Source organism: Quercus robur, chromosome 4 (assembly GCF_932294415.1).
Source record: "Quercus robur chromosome 4, dhQueRobu3.1, whole genome shotgun sequence".
NCBI classification, from domain to species: domain Eukaryota; kingdom Viridiplantae; phylum Streptophyta; class Magnoliopsida; order Fagales; family Fagaceae; genus Quercus; species Quercus robur.
The window spans coordinates 67,058,999-67,084,133 of NC_065537.1; the positions used below are offsets into that span (position 1 = coordinate 67,058,999).

At 36.3% G+C, this 25,135-nt stretch overlaps 1 protein-coding gene across 1 annotated transcript; it reads right to left on the minus strand.

Moving 5' to 3' along the window:
- Positions 1-5,969: 5,969 nt before the first annotated feature.
- LOC126722434 (uncharacterized) lies at positions 5,970-11,001 on the minus strand. Its single transcript, XM_050425586.1, has 9 exons — positions 10,861-11,001; positions 10,577-10,663; positions 10,222-10,467; positions 9,943-10,107; positions 9,785-9,838; positions 9,541-9,687; positions 8,913-9,147; positions 7,048-7,126; positions 5,970-6,066 (listed from the first exon to the last, which is right to left on the minus strand). Exons 1-9 carry the CDS (start codon positions 10,999-11,001, stop codon positions 5,970-5,972), a joined length of 1,251 nt encoding a protein of 416 aa, XP_050281543.1.
- Between the last annotated feature and the right edge of the window lie 14,134 nt (positions 11,002-25,135).

Genomic DNA, 25,135 nt, shown 5'->3' on the forward strand with positions numbered 1-25,135 from the left:
TTAAAAATAATTCAAAAATGTGTTAGTAAACTTATAACTCAAAGATCAAAACCAGAAAAGGTTCCGATCAAATAAAATTTGACCTGAGGATGTTTTGTGAAAACTCCCCTCTTTGATTCACTAATTTCTAGTGAATCTTATGTGATTTACCACTGGAGTTCATCCCCACTTTGAAAAAGTACCATTTATGGCTTTATATAGTAAAAAAAAAAAAAAGGTTTGGAGGGGCTCCCAGACGATATGGGATTAGTTGCAAACCAAGTTTTAAGGTAAAAAACCTTTTCGTTATGGTTTTCGGAACCCTAGCATGTGCACGCATGCACGTGTATGCGTACACATGCATGAAGTATGCACACGTAAATCTTAAGCATGTGTGCGCATAAGTGGGAATGCGCACACATGCCCTAGGGTTTTTGTGGCCTTTCTTTTCCAAAAATAGTTTATTTGATTAAAAAATAAGTCATTTTTTCCATAAACACTTTTTTCAAGTCAATTTTCATCTAATCGGTTCCTAAACCAACCTTGAGATTTAGAATTCTTACATCATTGGGGATCAGGGGCTTGAGTTGTAAAGGGTACAAAATGCTGTGTCTACAGCAAACACGAAACTCTGTCAGAATTTTGCATTGAAAATGGGGCACTTTTGTTGCTGTATTCTCACAATGAAAGCTTTGTGAGGATAGCGTTTTGTGTACTATAACACACCAGAGGCGAAATGCTGCTAGATTTTCGTCATGAAAATAAGGTGAGATGCTACGAGATTTTCGTTAAGGAAATTTGGAAATAATTCCAAAAGTTCTAGTAAAGCATTTATAGAGACCACACCCTTTCCAAAATTAAACCTCGAAGCCCAATTCTTTTAAAGCCTTGAGAGCTAATGCCAATAGCTTGTTTTAATTGCCAATGTTCGAAAGTTAAGATTTTACCAAAATAAAGGACTGTCTCTGAGCAGGCGTTGTGGGGTGCCTAACACCTTCCCCACACGTAATTAGACTTCCAAACTCAAGAATCAATAATTTTTACCCATCCGTATTAGATTAGGAAAAATGACATTTTTCTTAGCCTAGGATTGGTAATAAAATCAATAGAGTTAGGTGACTAATCACACCTTAGAAAAAACCCAATGATTGGTGGCGACTTCACTTACCTTTGGTAATTATAAGTTAAAATTGACTCAATTCAAGTCACACACCAGAGGTACCCAATTCACCCTCATTTCACAGCACCTGAGCTCAAAGCTTGCATAAGGCACGAGCGTCGCCGCGATGGATGGTCGGTTGCCACGAGGCATCTACAAACTGGCAAATCTACTGGGGATACTTAGAGAGTTTATCCTTTAGAACTTTTGATAAAATTTTAATCTTTGGACATTGGCTTTAAAACAATATTGAAATTGGCATTAGCCTTCGGGGCTTTCTTTTTGAAAAATGTCTTCACTCTATCTTTAGTAAATTATTTTCAAAAGACAAAAACATTTTACAAAAATATTTTTAAATGGTTTTTAAAACCAGATTTGAGGTATTTTCGTATGTGTGAAGCTTTCCTACTTTTGTAACCATGCTTTATAGCTTTCCTTCATATATGCAAACTTAGGGTAGTAAGATTTGATTTCTGCTACCCTTTTGTTTGTTTATATATCTGTTGTGGATGGAACGTCTTTCCCCTTTCATTTCAAAATGCATGACATCACCCCTGATTTTGAGTTAGACCCGGGCTCAACGCTTTCAGGTTTCCACCTAATGTGCAAACCATAGATAGTTACTGGGCCCCGACTTGTAGGCACTTCTGGGTCCACGGCTGGATAAGAGTAGTTGAAAAGGCCCCCCTTGATCCTCTCTATCCCACAACTTCTTTGAAGGGAAGGCTTAGATAATCAAGGTCCCCTTTAAGATTAGGACCAACTCACCGGTTAAGTTATATCTCATATAGTTGTCCTAGGGTAAGTCAAATGATCGAGAGGACTAGCAAGTGCCAAGATGATTGAACATCCAAGCCTAGGGTAGGATATCCTTGTTAGGATTTCTTTCAAAATAAATCGAGGGGAAAGTGTCCGTTTACCTTTTCCAGGTTATGCATTCTCACTTGCATTTGAAGGTGGTGCTCTACTACAGTTTCTTTCCATCCCACTTGCAAATTATTTGTGACCAACCCCTAATGAAAAGCAACTACATTACTTGCACATTAGATCATACCTAGACCCTAAGGGTTTCCAACCCTACAAGGGTATGCATGCATACACTAATAGCTCCATCATGTAAATGTGTGTAGATAAAATTGGTGACAAGTAGCCAGAACTTCGCATCAAGGAGGACATTGCTAGAAGTTCAAGATCTTTTTCAAGAAAGCTAGGCCATCAAGAATGAAGCCTCTGCATTTTGTAAACTATAATTTCTTTGTATTCGCCTTGGGAATTGCTTTCCAGCAGACACATACAGAGAAAACTAGGCAGTAGGCACTCACTAACATAATATCAACACCTTACCCTTTGCTTGGTGATGTTCATGTGTACATGCGCTGCTTTTTGAGTCCATGCGTCAATACTGCCTCAATGTTTAGTCGATCTGAGACAACTTTAGTCCCCAAAAATTCCCAAAATTACATTTTGGCGCCAAATCTTTCTAAATTTGTAGTTAAGCTGTCCATCTTTTCAAAAATTACAAAGAGGCTCCTAAATCCTTAGGAAGTTGTTTGAAGTCATTCAAACAACTTTAAGGTCTTTTAATCTACACTTTTTGCTTGTCTTCATCTAAATTATTTGCTTTGCAACTCGAGTGATGTTTATGCTTATTACTTCGTGCTTAACTTTTGATGAGTTAATCATGTGCAAAGCTTGAGTGCTTTATAGCTTTTAATATATTTGTTTGTGCTTCTTGCCATCTTTGTGTGTTTGGATCTATGTGTTCATGTGCTTAAAACCTTGTTTGGATGCTATGCCTAGTGCTTTATAGCTTTATATCTCTTGTTTATGCCTCTTTCTTGTGTGACTTTTGGATAGAGTGTAGATCTAGATCTAGTGGTCTAAGCCTATGTTCATACACCCATTTTTCAATAAAGGGTTTGGATTATTTCCTCTATGCATGTTGGTGCTTTGTTTCCCCTTTTTTCATGTGTTTATGTTTAGATCCATGTTTGTATGCTTAGATCTAATTTCTTGCGTCCTTGCCATGCTTCCTATGTCTTGTTTTCCTTTTGGGTTTATGCTTGTTGGTCTTTGGGGCTTTCTTGTTTGTTTGGTTGTATCTATTCCCCTTTTATGGCTTGTTTGGATACAACCATGTGTGAGGATACATCTTCGTGATGTTTGGCTTGCTTGCCACTTGCCTTTTTCCTCCTTTGTTAGTTTGCATGTTAGGGTTTCTCGTGTTAGCCTCTTTATGTGCCTTAGAACATGCGTACCTCTTCCCTTTGTGTGATAACATGCTTGCTATGCTTGCTTTATGCCATCTTGTTAGGCTTTCTATGCTTCTTTGCATCTTTACATCCTTACTTATATGTTCATGAATGTGTCTTTGTATGCTTGTTTGTTTCGTCAAGCTTAGTTCCTACATATAATCTCGTGTGGGTTTGCACTCGTCTTTTGTACAAGAGATCTTAAGTCCCTTTTTGGAACTTTGCTTGATGGCACGCGTTTCGTCCATACTTCAATGTAATGGAACTATGGACACCAATCCAAAGCTACATTTTTCCTTCTAGGACACTCTCTTTTGTGTGATAATATGATTGTTTGATAATGTGGTTTCCAAACCTATGAGAGTTGTAATCTTGGGCAAAGGATTTGGGCCCCCAATTCATTTATTAATGGGCTTCCTAATAGTCCTATGGGTAGGGCTCCAAACACCAACTAGATAGTCCAAATTGTATATTTTTTGTGAACTTTTGGACCTATAAACCTTACCCTCTGGTAGTTCTTCTTCCCTCTTTGCTCAAACTACCTCTCTATGTGTTTTCACTCTTTTTCCAGTATTTCCCCCCTCCAACCAACCCTTCTTGTTTGCCTTCCCTTCCCTTATATAATCTCTCCTTAGTGGGGTACTAATCATTATTGTTTCACCAGTTTTCATGCATCTCCACTTTTTCTAGAATCCCAGGGAATCATCATGCCTTCTGAGGATTCTCTTGAAACTTGTTCCAGATGCCAAATAGCATTTGGTAGCGAGTTCCCCAAAGGCACTAACAACTTTCAGCAACTGACTTTAGTTTAATCATTTCTTCATCGATTTCCCACCACCTCATCAATCAGTAGTAGGCCAAGCACTATAGGAGTCCCCCGAACGATAATTTCTATGTCCCAATGCACATGTTGCCAGGCTGAGCTCACTGCAACCGAGTTCGAGGTCCACTTCCATCTTATGGGCTGGTTTTGGCTACTCAGGCCGATCTTGGGCCTAAGTAAAATGGGTTAGTACTAATTTTTTGGGCCCAAACCGCTCCACAGATAACATGCTTGTTTCCCCCTTTATGTGCGTTCTTTGTTTCTTTGTTTTAGGACATATGTGTTTCACTTGTTAAGAACATATGTCATTCTTTTATGTAATTGGCTAATCCTTTGACAAAACACACTTTACTTGTTTTTAGGTAGATGTAGGATGTATTTAATACTTCAAAAAACATGTTTTTCAAGTCTAGTATTAAAGCCATGAAGATTGGACCAAGAAACGAGTGAAGAAAAGCTGTTCATTAAAGCTGGACAGATAGCTCGACACCTGCGGATAGATAGCTCGATAATTGCTCGACACCTCTTGATAGCTACGGATAGATAGCTCGACACCTCTCGATAGCTGGTGGATCGATCGAGAAAGCTTCTGTCTCCTCAACAGCTCCTTTATAGCTTCTTGATAGCTGTATCTGTCGAGGTTTAAAGCTCGACACCTCCTGGACACCTCCCAATTGATCAAGGTTACGGGAATTCAAATTTCCAGATTTGATTTTTGGCCCAGGCTTATATATTTGTGTAGGGTTTCTTTTCTCACAAACCTAGAGCTATGTAAGGCTTATTTTAGAGGCCGTTACAAAAAAGAATACAACGAGAACATATGCAAAAGATGACCGTTGCCTTATTCTCTCTGAAAGAAGCTACTGCGTCTTTGCACCTTAAGGTTTTGTAACCAAGTGCTTCTTGATCTTCATTGTTGATGAAGTGAAGAACTTTGCAACCAACAATCTTCTTCTAATTTGTGATTGAAGTCGCGTACTAGGATCCGTGCAATTGGTTAGTCACGTACTTGGGATTCGTGCATCAAAGGGTGGCGTTCATATATTGAAGAGTTCAGAGGTTCTGAAACGGTAGAAGGTTTCTGTTGTGAGTTCATCTATGGAGATTGTAGAGTTTAGGGACAAAGGTTTTGTACTAGATCTAAAACTTCCCTTTTCTATAGTAGATTGCTTTTCGGGAAGGTTTCCCTCCAGGTTTTTTACTGTGAAACTAGTCTGTTTCATTGGTTTTTCTAGGTCATCATATCTTGTCTTATTTATTTTTCCCCTGCATGATTTTGACATGATATTGATGTTTGTTTGTTTTTACAAGTTTTATTCATAATAAATCTAATTAACAACTTGGGTTTAAAACTTGTTAATTCTATCAACCGAGGTCTAAATTTCTGTACACTTTGTTATCTCTTTTGCTTGTCTAGTTCTTTGTGTTTCCTTTGTTGAAGCGAGGGTGCAACTTCTAAGAAGGGCAAAAAAGGAAGCAAGAAGACTCAAGCCCAAAAAGGGCAATGTTCAGTAGATTAGGAGGCTTAGTCTCTCCATGTAGTTATCTCTTTCCCTCTCTCAACCTTTTTCTTTAGAACCATGTATCTAGGTTAGGGTTGCTCTCTTTGTATCTTGCTTGGGTCACATTCCTAGAATATGGCAATGTCTATTTTATCTTTCCAATACCTTGTTGGGCCATACCCTTTGGATGTTGGCATGTATGCTTTATCTTTCTTGTACCTTGCTTAGGCCGCGTTCCTTGAGTATGGCATTGTCTAATTTACATTTCCCATACCTTGTTGGGCATACGCTTGGAGTGTTGGCAATATCTGGTTTGGATCCTTACCAATGTTCTGAATACCGTTTCGGAACCTGTTTCAATTTGTCAATCGGAACAGAATATTTCAGTATCGGTCTATTTTGGTATGCCATTTCGACTTATAGCTATTTTTTATATATTGTAGATTATTCATCAAAATCCATATAAATTTTTAAGAATTTCATAATTATAAGTTCATATTTCAACTAATATGTCAAACTTATTAAGCCCAAATCCCAAATATCACTCAATAATAATAATAATAATAATAATAATAATAATAATAATAATAATAGCACACCAAATGCGAAACTCTACCGAATTTTTGCCATGAAAATGGGGCACCTTTGTTGCGGTATTCTTACAATGAAAGCTTAGTGAGGATAGTGTTTTGTGTGAAATAATGCACTAGAGGTGAAATGTTGCTAGATTTTCCCCACGAAAATAAGGCGAGATGTTGCTGGATTTTCATCGTGGATATTTGGCAATAATTCCAAATGTACTAGTAAAAAATTGATAGAGATCACACCCTTCCAAAATCAAACCTCAAAGCCCAATTCTTTGAAGCCTCGTGAGCTAATGCAATAACTTGTTTTAATTGCTAATGTCTGAAAATTAAGATTTTACAAAAACAAAGGATTGTCTCCGGACAGGCATTGCGGGGTGCCTAACACCTTCCCTACATGTAATCGGATTTTTGAACTCAAGAATCAAGATTTTTTACTCGTCCGTATTAGATTAGTAAAAACAACTTTTTCTTAGCTTAGGATTGGTAATAAAATCAAATAGATTCAGGTGACCAATCATACCTTAGAAAAAATCCAATGATTGGTGGCGACTTCACTTATCTTTGTTAATTATAGGTTAAAATTGACTCAATTCAAGTCACACACTAGAGGTACCCTTTTCACCCTCATTTCACAGTACCTGAGCTTAAACTTTCATACATAAGGGATTGAGTGTCACCGCAATTGGTGCTCGGCCACTATAGGGCATCAACACCACGGATTTTGGGGGAACCCTGAAAGACTTGCCAAGGGTGCTTACGCCCACATGAACGTGGGTAGTCAGCATTAAAACAGCTTCCCATAAATAACATGGGTAACAGCTCACCTGAGAGACAAGCAAAAGCATAACGGACAGACCAACATGCAGAAGAACATTAAATCCTACAATGCCCCAACATTTTTTCCCAACGGATACAAGACCATTAAGGTCAGCATTTATCCCATAATGAGGGACAAAGGCCTATAAAAAGGCACAAACAACCAGAACAAAGGTACACAACTGTTTTGCAACATACAGACTACAATTCTCTAGCCAAATAGCAATTCCTCTATACAGTTAAGCTTTGATCTTATTGACTAGCTTGTTGAAGGCCCTTTGGCACACACCACAACGTATTCTTTGAGAACCCTATCCTTTTTTGCAGGATCTCATGACTGTTGTGTTAATGTCATCCATCCATATAGATAAGGAGTTCAACTGAGGATTTTTTGCATCATCAGTAACAATGAATTTTGAAACTAGAAAAATAAAGTGAGGGTTCAGATAAACGTCTTGCAACCTTTTATAATATATATATATATATATATATTTATTTATTTTTCTATTTCAAATCTTGTACAACTTATTAGAAAGAGAGTGATATCATCTATATTCTTCATTGACTCATAGATATCCTTGAGAATTCCCAATTTCCTTAGTCTTTCACTAGAATCCATCTAGTGATGATCTTGAAGATGAACTTTCATAAATAAGGGATGCTAGTGAAGAAGGTGGAGTGGAAGCTCATCTAGAACTTTATTCATTTGCTTATCTTCATTAAATAAATGGAAAAAAAATGATATTTTTCTTCTTTTTGGGTGCTCCAATTCCATATGCATTCTTCATCAAATTCCACATCCCAATTGATTTATGGTACTTGAATTTCACAACTTATAACCTTTAGAGCTTGGATCATACCTATAAACACATACTTCTCACTATGGTTATCTAGCTTTGACCTTTCTTGATCCGGTACATGCATATATGCAATGCTCCCAAACAAACATAAGTGAGAAATTGTAGGATTCTTTGAGCTCCAAGCTTGCTATGTGGTGTTCTTCCTCGTACAATCCTTATGTGAGACTAGAATTAGTCAAATAGACTGCATGAGCGGGTTCATCCCAAACTTCTTTGGACATTCTCATGCTCTTTAACATTCTTTTGGTCATGTTACCACTTACCACTATCTACCATACATGTTGGGATTTGAGAAACACCTTCATTAAAATATTCCAATATAAACAAATATAAAAAAATTGGTAACCCATGAAAATTAAAAATGTTGCCATCTAGTTGGAAAAATGTCGTTCTCACCACAAATCTACTAGCTTTGATACCATGTTTTTGAAGTTGGTGGGTCTTTACACAATCACATTCCCAAACACTAATACACCACATATAATGGAAGAGACACACACTCTCAAAGCACACCAAGGAAGGTAGAATGAATGGGGAAGAGGAAGAGAACTTGTTGTTTGGAACGGAGGAAAGCATGCGTATATATACTATACCATACAATCTTAACTTCCACTATATTAAATTACATAATTCCAAATTTTAACTACTCCATGGAATAACTTTTTTATATATTAATGAATCAGAGAGTTTTATATGACATATGGCTTGTAGGTACATTTGGTGTGACGTGGAAAGGAGAAGAAACTAATTCCCCTCTTATTATATTTCCCTCTTTCTTCTTTATTTTGAAACAATAATCTAAATGATCATGGACAATTGGGGTTTCTACCTGGACCGCCAAAATAAAAGAAGCCTCCATAATCTATGATATTATAGCAATTGGGTTTCGTCATGAATGTTGTAGGGTCCCGGGGAGCCCTTTGAATTTGTTTACCATCAATGACATTGAGATTTTTGAAGAAACTAGCCTTGCCGGGCCCTTCTTTTGCGAAATGGCCACTGCCCATTTGTGTTGTGGTGTGCTGCCCTCCTGAATTATAATTTATGACCTCTCCTCCCCATCTAACTCTTAAAGCACTATCAGACAAGATCGAGAATATGGAAGATGGCCAATATCCAAAGACTCTGTCGTTAATATTCATCCACCAGTCTCCCTTTCCATTAACGTCCTACCTCATTGCACATGTCATGCAAATCAGTTTGTAATATTTTGAATGATAAATAAAGGTATAAAGACTAATGAAAGAGAAAACAAATGAATCTTTTTGTGTAGAACAACAGCTTAAATTCACCTTCTTAAAATATAAATTAGGTAAAAAGAAATTTCGCATAGAAAAAAAAATTTTTAATTTAAATATTGTACATAAAAATACATAAACCGGGAAAAAATAATTTAAAACATACACTATTTTAACTAAAATTAGAAGAATTTCAAACATATCAATAACATTTGTTACTCTGAATTTTTCTTGAGGAAAAAAGTACATATGATATGATCATATATGTCTATCCAAAAATTAGAATTATTTAATAAAGTAATTAATTGAAATGTTGTACTGTACCTTCCAAACATAGAACTTGAGTGCATATTGGTTACCATCATACTTGGAATAAGGGGTGACAGTTGCACCCATCGCAATATGTTGTTCAACTTGAACAAAGCCAGGGCACAACAGATTGTAGCAACCTGTGCTTTGATATGCATCATCCTGTAGCCATGATTAAAAAAAAGACGCTTTCAAAAAAGAAATAGTATATGTAAACATGGCTAGTGCTGGCAGGGAAGTCAAATATTAAAACACGTACAGTCCAAGATATGAAGAGTCTAGTGTTTTTATCTTGATATAGAGTTTCGTAAACCTGGTTTTCCACACAAAATTATTTTGTAAGAAAATGAAAAATTATTAGTAATTAATTATTTAGAATGCGCCTAAAAGAAAAGATGATGATGAAATTATATATACCATCGCGCCGGCTTCAATGGAATCAAGATCGTGACCATAGTCACCATTTATCAACCAGAATTGAGATAAGCTAAATTCATTTCTTTCCTGGGTATGGGGGTTCCACAGGTTCATGTCTGCCGTCATTCCATAATACTTATCTCCAGCCTCACCATACGTTGCATGCTAGAAACTCAACAAGAAAAATAAAGGTTATGAATGTCGATTTGTGTCCTTCATTATAGTAGATACCATTGAGCTCAAACCTATTAATAATATTGGTTAAAAATTAAGTTGTACCTCATGGAAATTATTTGGATCATTATTACTCTGAGCATGAGGGATGGATAGGTATTTTTTCCTTCCAAAATTTGCTACAGAGCCTGCCCTTAATAAATCTTCTTCTTTAGTTCTTCTTATGGGAATAGTTCCTTTTGGGCACCTTCCATTCAAGTGCCATGGCTGAGTAAATTCGGGCTTGAAGTTTGAAGAGACGTCATTGATTTCATCAAATGAAAACCCTTCTGGGTAAGAACTTGGTCTCATCTATTGCATTTGGCATAGATACCAATGCAAACCCGGTCCATGCCATACGTACAATAAGTATTAAATTATTCGTGATACCAAATGAAATTTAGTTAATTAAACTAGTTACCTGAATTGTGTGATTTTTTAACAAAGGATGATCAAAAGCTGGCTGCTTATTGATGTCTACGCAATCGATTATATCCCCATCCGGGCTCTGTATCAGATACATTTTCTCATCACACACACATTGATATTAGTCTGAATTCTTCTTAGTGTTGTAATAAAATTACATTGCTATTGTACATGGGAGTCATGTAGACACCATAACCCACAAACGTGATTGACTCTTGTAAGACTAAAGCAGAAAATACCATATAGAACACAAACATGTTAAAGGAAGTGATTAATAACCTTGATGGATTTAAGAGCGGGCTTGTTAAGGCGCTTTAATTGTTGCTGAACCTCTAGTTTTTGTTTTTTACCAAATATGGTGTTAGTGTTTCTATTTCCAGCTGATGAAATTGGTATGAGAAAGAACAAGTAAAAGGTCATCTTTACTGCCCTTGACCACCTCCTCCCGTTTCCGCAAGGTGGAGCCATGAGTGACTAGCTAAAAGCTATCTTTGGTTGTCCCTTTTGTAATACTTAAACGTGCATTTGTTCATCCTCTTTGAACGGTTTCATACCCTATTTATCAATATATATATATACACATACAGAATTTTATAATAAAGATCACCCTATTTTAAGTACAAACTTCCTATTGACAACTACGATTCTTTTGTTTCTTTGTCTTTTTATAGGATTGGTCAAAATTTAAGGGAAATAATTCATCCTCTTTGAACAGTTCCACAAGCTACAAATTATGCGGCATCCAAAATCAAGTGGTCAAAATAAGTGGTATTCAAACGCACATGAGGTTTAAATTTTGTAAAATAATTTTATTTTATAATACACCATTCAATTCACATACATTAGAATGTACAAGTTTAAGCATAATAGAATTTCTATTTGACTTAGAAAAGATTTCTTTGTCATCTTTGTTTGAATACAAATCTCACATTTCTTTTCATCATCATGCTTAATTGAAATCATACCATGCTTTGACATAAATTTCAAGTATTTGAAATTTAATTGTCCTTATCCAGCACACCACAAATACGAAGAATCAACAATATAAGCACAACTATAAACTTCTTTATTAATAATACTTAGTTTATATATGCCATCAGTAGCATATCCCTTTCCTACAAATATCCCATTCTTGGACAAGTTTAACTTGTTCGATTCAAGTACAGCTTTTACACTACTCTTACATAACAAATTGGTAGATACAAGATTCTTCTTGATATCAGGGACATAAAAAACATTGGTTAAGATCAGCATCTTGTCAGAACTCATTTTCGCTTCAATGGTACCCTTTCCAAGAACCTTTGCTTTATCGTGGTTCCTCTTCAATTTGGAGATGATGTCCGAATTATTATAAAGTGAGATCTTCTCACATATGCAAAAACTTCTTCCTAAAATTATTCCAACTTGGTGGGAGTTTTGCAATGATTATTCCCACTTGAAATGATTCAAGAATATTGATTCACAAATCACGGAGTTTATTGACCAATATCTATAACTCATGCACTTGATCCAAAACTGAGATATTATCAAGCACTTTATAATCAAAGTACTTATGAATAATAAACTTGTTCGTACTTACTTTCTCAATTTTGGACTATGCCTCCAAAGCATTCCAAATCTTCTTCGGTGAATTCATTGATGTGTAGAGATCTAGAGACGATCCAAAAGAGTATTGAGAATGTGCCCTCTACAAATTAGTTCATCTTCCTCCTCTCTTTCTTTGTGCCTTTATCTCATCAATGTCTTAATCACTTGCAGTAGGGAAATGGCATCAAATTCGGGTCCATGACATAGAAAAGTTTCAGTGCAGTAAGTAAGAACTTCATCTTATCTTTCCATCGAGAGAAATTGGTTCCATCAAAGTGATCTAATTTCACCAACTCATGATTCAACATCTTCAGTGCTGAAACATCACTTGTTCCTTCCATCATAGTAAATATTGTCTAAGATTGTTGGGGATAGTACACAAAGTACTAAAAGAAGAATAAGTATAATACAAAAACAAAAAGAAATAGATAACTTGGAGGCACAAAATTGTTATTCTTAGACAATATTTTCTCATACGGTTGTTGCTAAAGGGTTATCGCAAACTTTTCCTTAGGATACAACCAAGTTGTTGGGTTCTATAGATAACAATTCTAGAGAATGACTACAAGATTTCTTGTGTTTCTTTTTAACTTACTATTTTCAAGTGAACATAAGCCTCTATTTATATCCATAGGGTTATATTTCATCAAAAGACACATATGAAGAGTTAAATGTTTCATAAAACTGTTCACAAAACTTGAAACCATTTCAAACATTCAGAACAGCTACCAGAAATTTTGGTAAAAAATTTTGTTTTACTAGTTTTGATCAGTCGAGAGGAATCGAACATTGATCGAATGTTCTTTTCTATCGATCGAACAACGATCGAATCATCCAATGACTTTCGGATTATTTTCTCCATCATTTCGATCGATCGAGCAAAAGCTTCAATTAGTCGAATATATTGAATTTCTAATTTCACTTTGAAAATTTTAGAACTTGAATTTTCACTTTATGAAACAATGTTCTCCAAATTCAAATATCATTATTACAACCTATTCAAGTACATACCTATATATACAATAGGATACCACTTAACCCAAAAGCTTAACTTTATGGGTTTTGGCCAAATTATGTTATATTAACCACTTACTCTTATCGTGATTATCCAATGTGAGAATTTACCACTTAAAAAACTACACTACCACACTACTTAGATGTGAATATTCTAATAAATCTCCTCCTTTTTTCTTCCTTCATTTCCCAAAAATAAAGAACTCCTTCACATCACGTCTTCTACCAAGCCACTTGTAGTTACACCTCAGGTAATCCTTGCCGTGAGCTTAAGCCTTTTTCATAACAATCTATATGACATGCATTACCATTAAGTCTAATGTGCTCACCAATAGAATGTCTTTACTCAACCATGTGTGAAGCTAAAATGAAAGTCTTCCTCATTAGCTTCCATCTCTGAACTATTTGACCATTGAATCAGAGTTGCCCTTGTATGTGAATGTAAGAACTTATGTTTTCCATTTGCAGGGTAAGCATGCTCTGTTTGAAGAAATTAAGGAGATAAACTAGCAACTGATAAATGTTGTGATAGTTCTTAGTGATGAAGATACCATTCCAATTGCAGCTGTAGCAACAACCGCTGGTGGTGAAGGTACCATTGTCGGGTGCCCTTGACTTTGTGTTTTCTGGCTATGCAATCACCTATTTTGCCCTTAAGATTGCTTGTTCCTGATTATCCATATACTTCTCCTATATTGTGATGCCCCAATTTGATTGATTGTGTGATGTGTGTGTGGGTGTGTGATGAGTCCTACATCGGGTATTTACTAGGTTGAACTGGGCTTTATTAACAACTGCAAGGAGCCTTAATTGTGACTAGTCCTTTTGAGGTATAGCGCAGATGTGGCTAGCACAGATGTGGCTAGCGCTTTTCCTTGAGTCATTGCATATGGTATCAGAGTTGGCCCGGTAATCCCATTTGGGCTCAGAGACACTACCCCACAAAGTGGGTCCTAATGAGGACGTTAGGGATTTAAGTGGGGGAGATTGTGATGCTCCAATTTGATTGATTGTGTGATGTGTGTGTGGGTGTGTGATGAGTCCCACATCGGGTATTTACTAGGTTGAATTGGGCTTTATTAACAACTGCAAGGAGCCTCAATTGTGACTAGTCCTTTTGAGGTATAGCGCAGATGTGGCTAGCGCTTTTCCTTGAGTCATTGCATATGGTATCAGAGCTGGCCCGGTAATCCCATTTGGGCTCAGAGACACTACCCCACAAAGTGGGTCCTAACGAGGACGTTAGGGATTTAAGTTGGGGAGATTGTGATGCTCCAATTTGATTGATTGTGTGATGTGTGTGTGGGTGTGTGATGAGTCCCACATCGGGTATTTACTAGGTTGAACTGGGTTTTATTAACAACTGCAAGGAGCCTCAATTATGACTAGTCCTTTTGAGGTATAGCGTAGATGTGGCTAGCGCTTTTCCTTGAGTCGTTGCATATACCATGTAACGACCCAAGGACAAGCGCTAGCCACATCTGCGCTATATCTCAAAAGGACTAGTCACAATTGAGACTCCTTGCAGTTGTTAATAAAGCCCAGTTCAACCCAGTAAATACCCGATGTGGGACTCATCACACACCCACACACATCACACAATCAATCAAATTGAGGCATCACAATCTCCCCCACTTAAATCCCTAACGTTCTCGTTAGGGCCCACTTTGTGGGGTAGTGTCTCTGAGCCCATACGGGATTACCGGGCCGGCTCTAATACCATATGTAACGACCCAAGGAAAAGCGCTAGCCACATCTGCGCTATACCTCAAAAGAACTAGTCACAATTGAGGCTCCTTGTAGTTGTTAATAAAGCCCAGTTCAACCTAATAAATACTTGATGTGGGACTCATCACACACCCACACACATCACACAATCAATCAAATTGGGGCATCACAATCTCCCCCACTCAAATCCCTAACGTCCTCGTTAGGGCCTACTTTGTGGGTAGTGTCTCTGAGCCCACATGGAATTACTGGGCCGGCTCTGATACCATATGTAATGACCCAAGGAAAAGCGCTAGCCACATCTACACTATACCTCAAAAGGATTAGTCCCAACTGAGACTCCTTGCAGTTGTTAATAAAGCACAGTTCAACCCAGTAAATACCCGATGTGGGACTCATCACACACCCACACACATCACACAATTAATGAAATTGGGGTATCACAATATGTAACGACCCAAGGAAAAGCGCTAGCCACATCCGCGCTATACCTCAAAAGAATTAGTCACAATTGAGGCTCCTTGTAGTTGTTAATAAAGCCCAGTTCAACCTAGTAAATACCCGATGTGGGACTCATCACACACCCACACACATCACACAATCAATCAAATTGGGGCATCACAATCTCCCCCACTTAAATCCTTAACGTCCTCGTTAGGGCATACTTTGTGGGTAGTGTCTTTGAGCTCACATGGAATTACTGGGCCAGTTCTGATACCATATGTAACGACCTAAGGAAAAGCGCTAGCCATATCTACGCTATACCTCAAAAGGACTAGTCGCAATTGAGACTCCTTGCAGTTGTTAATAAAGCACAGTTCAACCCAGTAAATACCCGATGTGGGACTCATCACACACCCACACACATCACACAATTAATCAAATTGGGGTATCACAATCTCCCCCACTTAAATCCCTAACGTCCTCGTTAGGGCCCAGTTTGTGGGGTTGTGTCTCTGAGCCCATACGAGATTACCGAGCCGGCTCTGATACCATATGTAATGACCCAAGGAAAAGTGCTAGCCACATCTGCGCTATACCTCAAAAGAACTAGTCACAATTGAGGCTTCTTGTAGTTGTTAATAAAGCACAGTTCAACCTAGTAAATACCCGATGTGGGACTCATCACACACCCACACACATCACACAATCAATCAAATTGGGGCATCACATATATTCTTAGACAAAATGCCAGTGGAAGCCAAGTAAGAGAACAAGCCTCTTTATTTTCATTTTGAATATGCATATTTTGGAAAAGTGATATGCATTGTGCCACCTAGTTGTTGCTATGCATAATCTACAATAGTTTACATCACAACTTTCAAGCAATCTTTTTTTCATTCCATGTGACTACTGGCCTAGCCTGGCCTGGATTTGAGTTCCCAATTTTAGTTATTCCAAATATTTTGCAAGATACAGTCTCTCTCTCTATCTTAAAAGCTCAACTTTCTTATTTTAGTCTCACCAATTTTTAGGTAGAATTGAGACCTATTTTTCACCATTTATCATGTTTAATGCTCAACTATATGCAAAGAATTTAAGAATATAACAATCCAAAAAAGAAAGAAAGAAACCCAAAAATAACATAAAGAAAGAACTAGAGTAAATGCACCATATTTCTCCCATACTAATTCACTTGTAATATTTATGATTATATTCCTATGTCCATGAGAAATTAAACTATATCCATCTCTAAACATGCAAGCATCTGTTTAATGCTTAGTATCCACTATAGAGAATGGAAAAAAAAAAAATGCTTGGGATGGATAAATATGAGCCGTCATTTTAGATAGAGCTCGTAGGCATAATCTTGCCTTAGGATAAAAAACAAATGTAGGATTCTAGCAATGCACAAGATAGTGATATTTTGAGGATACAAAGGCATTGATAGTGCTAGGGAATGTATACAATAGGTTAAAGAGTCAGACAGACAGCAATATGTGCCAATGCCCAAGAACTAGATGAGTTGGTGATAAGATAAAACTAAATGCTATTTAACAATGAAATTAAGTGTGTGTTTGGCATTGATGAAAGTTGTCAGTTTATTTAACTATTTATCAGCACCACTGTATTATTTGATGCTATTCATATGTCCTATTATATTGTTTCAGCTAACTTTTATATTTATCTACAATACTTTCAGCAAAAAGTTTTCAGTTTCAATAAAATAAACGGATTCCAAACAGGCCCTAAAAGAATGAAGATTGTAGTTCAGAGAAGAAATCCTAAAGAAATGTAACTGCACTAGATCTGAAACTGATTTGATTACGTTGACCTGTGTGTTTTAGTTTTGTTCAGTTTTCTTTACATTATTTTAAGCAAATCCAAACTTTTCTGAATGGTAGAAATTGAGCTCAGAATTGCTCATCTTGATTTTTCTAAATTTTATGATGAAGTTCTCAACCGATTAAATCAAAACATTTGTAATACTCATCCAGTAAAAACGTTTATGATGAAGTTCTCTGTATAACACTATATTCGAAGTAAGAAATTGGTTTTTGACCAAGTTAATGAGCAACAAAAGCGTGGCCAACTTTTATAAATTTTTTGAGTGAGTTTTTTTTTTTTTTTTTTTTTTTTTTTTTTTTTTTTTTTTTTGAGTAGGAATATAAACATGATATCAAACCTCATCTAATATTCATATCTAATCATATGAAGTATCCATTTGTAAAAACCAAAAATGGATAAGGTTTTAATTAAGTGGGAAAAAAAAATATTCTTGAAGAGTCTACAAGGGATGGTTCATTTGTTGAATTATCCTTAAAGTGATAAATATTTAGTGTTGAAATATCTTAATAAGAAACTGGTAAATATGTAAAGATCTCAATATTATCTTAAAGTGTTTCCTAAACTGCTTATAATCTTTGGCTTATTCCCAAAATTTAAAAATGAGAGACATTCACATTTCATGGATATCTATTGCTGATAGGCCAAAAACGAATTGACCTCTTATGATAAATTAATTAATTAATTAACCAAGTTTATTAATTAATCAAATTAACATGTAAAGCGCATGGTAGCACAAACAAATCACCAAACAACTAAATATGCAGTGGAAAATAAATGACATGGTGATTTGTTTACGGATGGGGAAAACCTATACGGTAAAAACCCCATCGGGTGATCTTCAGGTCCCCACTCCCGAAACTTCACTATTATCACAAGCGGTTACAAGTAAAGGAATCCCAAATACCTTACCAACCTACAGTTGAACCCTTACCCCAATACCCAATTGGACTTGTTCTGTAGTGACAGTTCCCCTTTCGATGCACGGCTCCCAAGTACGTGACTAACCAATTGCACGGATCCCAGTATGTGACTTCAATCACCGACTAAGAAGATTGCTGGCTGCAAAGTTCTTCAGTTCATCCACACGATGAAGATCAAGAAGATGCTTGATCACAAAACCCTATGGTGCACATACACAACAACTTCTTCAAGAGAAAGAGATGAACTAGAGCAAGAACTTCGTCTCTGATCACAATTTTCTTGAACAGAGTTTGCTCAATGCTTGTACAACTTATGAACTATTTGACGACCCTTAAAACAATCCTTTTATATGTCTAGGGTTAGGAGAAAAGAAGGCCCAAAGACACATTAATGGATCCCAAGAACATCATATCAGAATTCTGAAATTCTTAAACCTCGACAGATAGGAGGTGTCGAGCAAGCAGCTATCAAGTAGGTGTCGAGCACATGAGCTGAACAGCTTCCTTAAACCTTGACACATGCTAGCTATCGAGTTTTAGTAATTCCACACTTTCGGCTTGTTTTCTTGGACAGACTTGAAGGCTTCAACACTTGATCTTGAAACGTGGTTTCTTGAAGTATTTAAAAACATTCTAAATCTACCAAAATACAAGTAAAGTGCATTTTGTCAAAGGATAAACCAATTACATAAAATCATGACATAGGTTCTTAATATGTGAAACACATATGTCCTAACAGTTGCCTTTTGCCTACTCATAATTATTAACAGTTTATTTTCTCCACCAACTTATTCTTGACATTTGTTTTTTTTTTCTAATCATTAGAGACAAGAAATTTTTTTTTTCCTTGTTCTCATCTACCAAATATATTCGGATGGAGCTGATCAACTAAGACTCTTTGAAGTATTCACACTTTTATTCTTGGTTGCTTTAACAAAGAGGACCATGAGGATCTTTCAGTAAAGGTGAAGTCAAGGCTTAAGGTGTCCCTTCAAAGCCTGCTAAAACCCTGGTCACTTGGGGAGATAGCTATGATGTGGGATCTTTGTGTTAGAGTAGTTATCTCTGAGCATGCACAGCAGAGTGATGGGGGGAGCTTCAGCCCAAAATTTGGAACTTGGGAGAAGTTTCTAAGTGCTGTTTGAATCATTTGCATTTGCATATAATCTATTTGTACAATTCCTCTTGATAGGCACTAAGGCAAGTTCAGCCAAAGTTGATGAAATTAAGTATTATCTGCTAATTGTTTCAGTTGGGATGCTTGTAAAGATTTGTTTATATGTCGATTTATTATTGTTTTTGTAATATAGCTTAGCATGTTGGTGTATACTTGTATAGAATGCTCATTTTTAAGCAAAGTAAGCAAAGTACTTAAAGTATGCTGACCAAAGCTGTGTGATTTTTGAATATTGATCTGAAAATAACTCTTGTAGGAAATTTTTTGAGAAAACCAACCTGGTCTCACTTTTAGTAACTCCTACAAAGCTTTTGTAGAATAGTTTCAGGGTTGAAACTTGAAAGTACAGTGGTAATGGTGGAGCTATGCATCTCAAAGAATTGAAATCAATAATCAAGCACAACTGTGAAACTTGAGTTTATGAAAAAAAGGGTGAAACTTGAACTAATGCATCTTATCAGACCAAGCTGGTATAATCTTATATACTAAGCTGGTAGACTGACAAAAATGCTTAAGGATTTGTCACTAACTTAGAAGTTTGTAGTGCAATGAAATGCCAAATTTTTTGTCACCAATTAGGCAAACAATTACCATCAACATACAACACACCTGTAGTCCCCAATAGGCTTCTGCACCCTTTTTTTTTTTCCTCGGAGGTGTATTGGCTATGAAAAGGTCTACATACACAGACAATTTGACACTTGTTGAAGTGGCAGTTTGTTAGTGGTAGGTAAAAAAATGATGTTAGTAGTGGGTCTAGATGAGAACTCATGAAAGCTTTGCCAACTAAGCAAATATGAAAAAAGTTTTCAATTTTTTGTGTGTATGTAGCATTGCTCATTAGCTATTTAGTTTCAAACCATACAATGAATTACTCCTTATGACGGGAAATAGTTATCCTTAGTAATATTTATTCTTTAAACTATTTGTAATCATGTGTATTAAAATTTTACTAAGCTTATATATAATGTATGTATATTTGAAAATATAAATATCTACTAATAAAATAAATAAAGTTTATTTGAAACAAATAAAAAAAATTATTTAAATTGTTATCTAGAAATTCTCAATTTTAGTTTGTCCAACCACTATTCTTATAACAAATAAAGCTTTTTTCTTTCTTTTTTGAGAATTTACAAGTAGAGAATTTAAACCTTAGTTTTCCTTGTAAGGGAGACCAAATGCAACCCCACCAAACTACCACCAAGTGGTGAGGAGAGATGAGCACACAAATCACTAACGTGGCTCAGTTTTATAATCGTTAGATTAAATCAACGACTTATGTTAAAAGTCTTCAACTGCCTTTGTGTTGTTGTGACCTCCATATTGTTAGGTTGTATGAATAGGTGAGTGAAGTGGTTTTGGAATCACTTCTCAATGTCCTCTTTCTTGTTCAGCCAAATGCTATATATATTTTCGTTCAAGAACACTTTTGTTTCTCATCCTTCTTTTTTCAACCATTGAAATTACATTGTATTTATGTCTCCATTTAAGATCTAGTCACTCCTAGACTTTTGTGCATGCATTATTAGTTCATTTCTTTGCAAAGAAAAGACATATTGCATTTTCAGATGTATGCAACAAGCCTCTCACAACTTGTGAGCCCCACACACCAATGGGGTTCACATGCTGTGAGTGTCTTGCTCATATAGTTGAAACACTAGCTATATATCTTCTTTTGGCTTCCTGTTATTTTTGTAGGTCTTTTAGTTAGTGTAGGAGGCTGTCTTGTGAATTTTGCAATTATGCTTTTTTAAATGCAATTTCTGTTAGGTTCTAAAAGTTTAGAATAGTTGGCGAACCATGAGCACAAACTTGTACAAATATAGATCATAGAGTCTATAAGTATATTAGATAATGTTCAAGGTGCTATAAGTCAGAATACAAGAACAAGGAAGTTGCAGGTTTAGGAAATTTGAAACATGCCAAGTTCGACCGATCGAGATGCATTTCTATAGAATTTAATTAAAGCCCATCAGCCCATTAAGTGATTAGGGTTTTAGATCTAATTCTCCTAGTATTTAAAGGAAACCCTATGCACATTTTAAAAAGGTTTTAGAGAGGGAAGAATGCTTCTTGTGCCTCCTATTGTAGATCTAGGGTTTCTGTACCCAATGCTCTCTAAAATATTCTATCGGTGTTATTCTTTGAAAAACTTAAGATTCGGTACTGTAGAAGTTGCTGCCATCACAAGATCAACTATTGCTGATGATCTAAAGGTTTGATTGGGATCTCAAAGTCACAAACGAGGGTGTTTGTGCACAATAAATTCAGATAGAAGAGTTTGTGGATTTGGAGTTGCGTGTGGTCACGTGGGTAAATACTACAATAGGTAGCTTTAGATTTAGGGAAAAATCTATTGTAAAACTTCCATTCTATATAGTGAATTTGTTGCCTTGTGGATTGTTTGGGTTAAATCCTCCCAGGTTTTTTACCTTGAAACTACACGGTTTCATTGGTTTTCTTCAGTCATCATATCATTTGTCTTCTTTACTTTTCGATTATTGTTATATGATTGTTTATGTTTTACCTAGATCTAAATAATAAACCTAAGTATCAATTTGGTTAATTAATTAAGTTAAACAATCTGAGTGTACAGGGGTCTAAATAAACCAACAAATGTTATTAGAGCGAGTTCACTCTGGTTGGATTAACATCCTGAGTGAGATCCTTGATTCCTGCTATCATGGATAACTTTAAGTGTCTTACTACTTTTAGCTATGAAAATTTGAATAAAGAAGACACTAGTACTTCTGTTGATTTTATTGATGTCTATGAAACTCTCCGTAAGGAATTTTCTAAATCTATGAAAATTGCTAAGAAATTCATGGAAGAGTTAAAAATGGCTAAACTTGAAATAGATGAATTGATTTTGAGATTGGATGAATCCTATAAAAAGAATGAATTTTTAAGAAACCAATTTTCCTCTTAAGATGAAAAGATGAAAAGTTTGGAACAAAAGTTAGCTGAGTCTAAATCTAAACTTGAAAATTTGTATAGTACCAAACTTCTTGTTGATAACAAATCTGTTTCTGTTTCTATTCCACTTAAGCCTAAATATGACAAAGTTTATATCCCTCATTTCAAGAGGAATTATAAAGAAATTGCTTATTTTTCTAGGTTAAACAAAGGTAAAAATTCTGATGTAGATGCTGAAGTTTCTAAACTTGTGCCTAAACCTACTAGTAAATTGTGGAAGAGAACTATTTTGGTGTTGTGGGTTTTTGCTTTGGATGGTACCTTGGCCTAATGATGACAAAGAATCTTGGGTCTCCAAAGACGGATGTTCAATTGTTTGTTGGATTGGGCTTGACTCACCAAAACCTCATTGGGCCATTTTACGAGCCAATCTGCACATAAGACATGAATCCCACAACACGAATATACATATATATATACATCTATATTATTGGTTGAATGCCCCCTCTTAGCTTGGGCCTTACCCCCTTTTATAGTGCTGTTTGAAGATTCTTCCATATCAACAATCCATTCTTTATGTGCTCTAGGTACCAGAACCAATGTTATATTTGAAACATTAGTGTTGGTCCTTTCCCCTTTCTTCTCTTACTTCATTTTCTTGGGGGCTGAAAGCTAAAAGTCCACTTGCTGACTTTCCTCTTACAGGAGATCCTTTTTGAGTAAGTCCAAATTCTTCTCTAAATTCAAGACTTCTCATTCTTTCCCCAAGGTCTTTCCTCAAAGCTCTGAGGTTTTTATGTTGACTTCTCATAACTTGTTTCTTTCAAATTCCTTCTTGCTAATCGTGTACCTGAAAAGACTCTTGGCCATCTTCCTTCTTGATTCACCCTTTTTGCCTTGCCCGAGGTCCTAAGTTCCTTCACCAAGTGTTGACCCTGAGATCACCATCTGTCCCATCACTCTCTTCTGGGTCATATGAAACTGATTTTGACAAGACCTCCTTTGCCCTTCATGTCCCTTTTTACATGAGGATGCCATATCTTGAGCTGTCCATGTCCTACTTGGTGCCTTCTAGATTTTCCCGAGGATCTGCTTTTTGAGATTGGCAGATCTTGTGCAATTTGGGCCCAAATCCTCCTCATCCCTTTGGACCTTCTTAGGTATCATGACTTTCTTATAGCCTTGGGCTAAGCCATCCTCATCCCTCCTTTTCTAGGGCCTAAGACTTACTTTTCTTCTCCTTATAGGCCAGACTCTCCTCTTTCATTTTAAGGCCCAAGCCCTCTTCCTTTTCTCATTTCTATGGGCTAGATCTTTCTTGCTTTTGGACCTTAATAGGTGCCTACCTATCACCTTTGTGGTGTTGCTGGTCACATTAGACCAAATTGTTCTTTGTTGAGGCATAAACCAAAACTTGAGACTAATTCTGCTTCTAGGAATACTGATGTTCCTAAATTTGCTCATGTTTGTCACTTTTGTGGTGTTTGTGGTCACATTCTTCCTAACTATCAAAAATTGAAATTTAAGCATTCTAAGTTAGTCTAGGATATGTGATATCTCCTACTACAAGTCTTGAAAATTTTTTTCATATGCTTTTAAAAAATTTAAGCTTGTTGGCTTGTGAAAGGAAATTGCAGGATTTTAGTCTCTCTCAAAAGAAGTGTGTAATCCCTCAAATACACTCCGGTTTTCATGGATTTTCACCCACAAAACCAAAGACTCGTGTTGTATGGGTGAGAAAAGATTTGCTAAGGTGAGTGTTGTTTACTTGTGAAAAGTTGTGATTTACAACTATGTTTTATGTTGACTTTATTCCATGACAAAAAGTGTTGTAATTACGTTAATTTTGTTCCTTGTATTTTGTGGGATTTTATTGTATTGAGTTTAGTATTAAGTTGGTGAATAATCGAGTATGAAATGAAGATCAGTGCAGTTTCGTTACTAACTTGCAAGAAGTTTGTGAGTAAAGGTTCTCGTGAAAAGGGCATGTGAGAAGCACATGCTGGAAGCTGAAGAGTCAAGTGCCAGACTACATTTCGCGAGTACTTCATAAGACATGTCATCTCGTGAGATACCCGTGAAACATTCTACTTGGAGGAATTTGAGTGTGACTTTCTTACCCTTCACCCATATTATATATACCCTCATTACCCACAAAAGTAAAGTAGGCTATATTTAGAGAGAAAACCCTAGATTGGTTTTTACAACACAACACACCCATCTTTTAGGCAGAGAGAGAGCTATCATCCTTTAGTGAGAAATCATTGTAGTCTCTTCTCATTTCCCTCTCTCATTGTCATACCTTGAGAGGAGATTTGTACCCAAACACAACCCACAACTTTTCAGAGTGTAGAGAGTGTTTTGGAGCTTAGGAGGCTTTAGGGATTTGCCAAAAGAAGTCGATGAGGCTTGGCGGATGCAATCGAGCAGTATTACAGAATCTAGAAAGCTAGTAAAGACAAAACTCTGAGAATTTTGTTAGTAGCAGGAACTTGGAAGGCTCAAGTACATGGGAGTAGAATAGGCTTGGAGGGTCTTTTGTTATTCATGTACTCTAAATTTATTCACTAGTGGATTGGTTTTGACTTGGAGGCTTGCAAAGAGATTTTTTGCTGAGTTCTTTGGTTTCCTCTTCAATAACAAGTCTTGATGTTATCTTGTGTTTGCATCTCTCTTCCCTTACTCTTATATTTTACTTTTATTTTTTATTGTTCATGTGTATGCACTAGAGTAGATCTAGTGATTGCGCTTCATTTACTCTTGTTACACACTTAGATAACTTAGAGTAAAAGAAATTAAGTCATAATTTAAAATTGGGGGGGGGGGGGGGGTCTAAACAAGCTCTTTAGCACAAATTTGAGCTTTCAACTTGTCCTTAATTTAATTATTTCAATTATTTATGGACATGTTTTCTTTCATT

Bases quoted from the DNA above. Each gene is read 5' to 3' on its own strand.
- LOC126722434 (XM_050425586.1), bottom strand. From the start codon at position 11,001: ATGACCTTTTACTTGTTCTTTCTCATACCAATTTCATCAGCTGGAAAT. The intron at 9,688-9,784 runs GTACGTGTTTTA...TCATGGCTACAG, and splicing joins GACTCTTCATATCTTGGACT to GATGATGCATATCAAAGCAC. The intron at 9,148-9,540 runs GTACAGTACAAC...GCAATGAGGTAG, and splicing joins TCAAGTTCTATGTTTGGAAG to GACGTTAATGGAAAGGGAGA.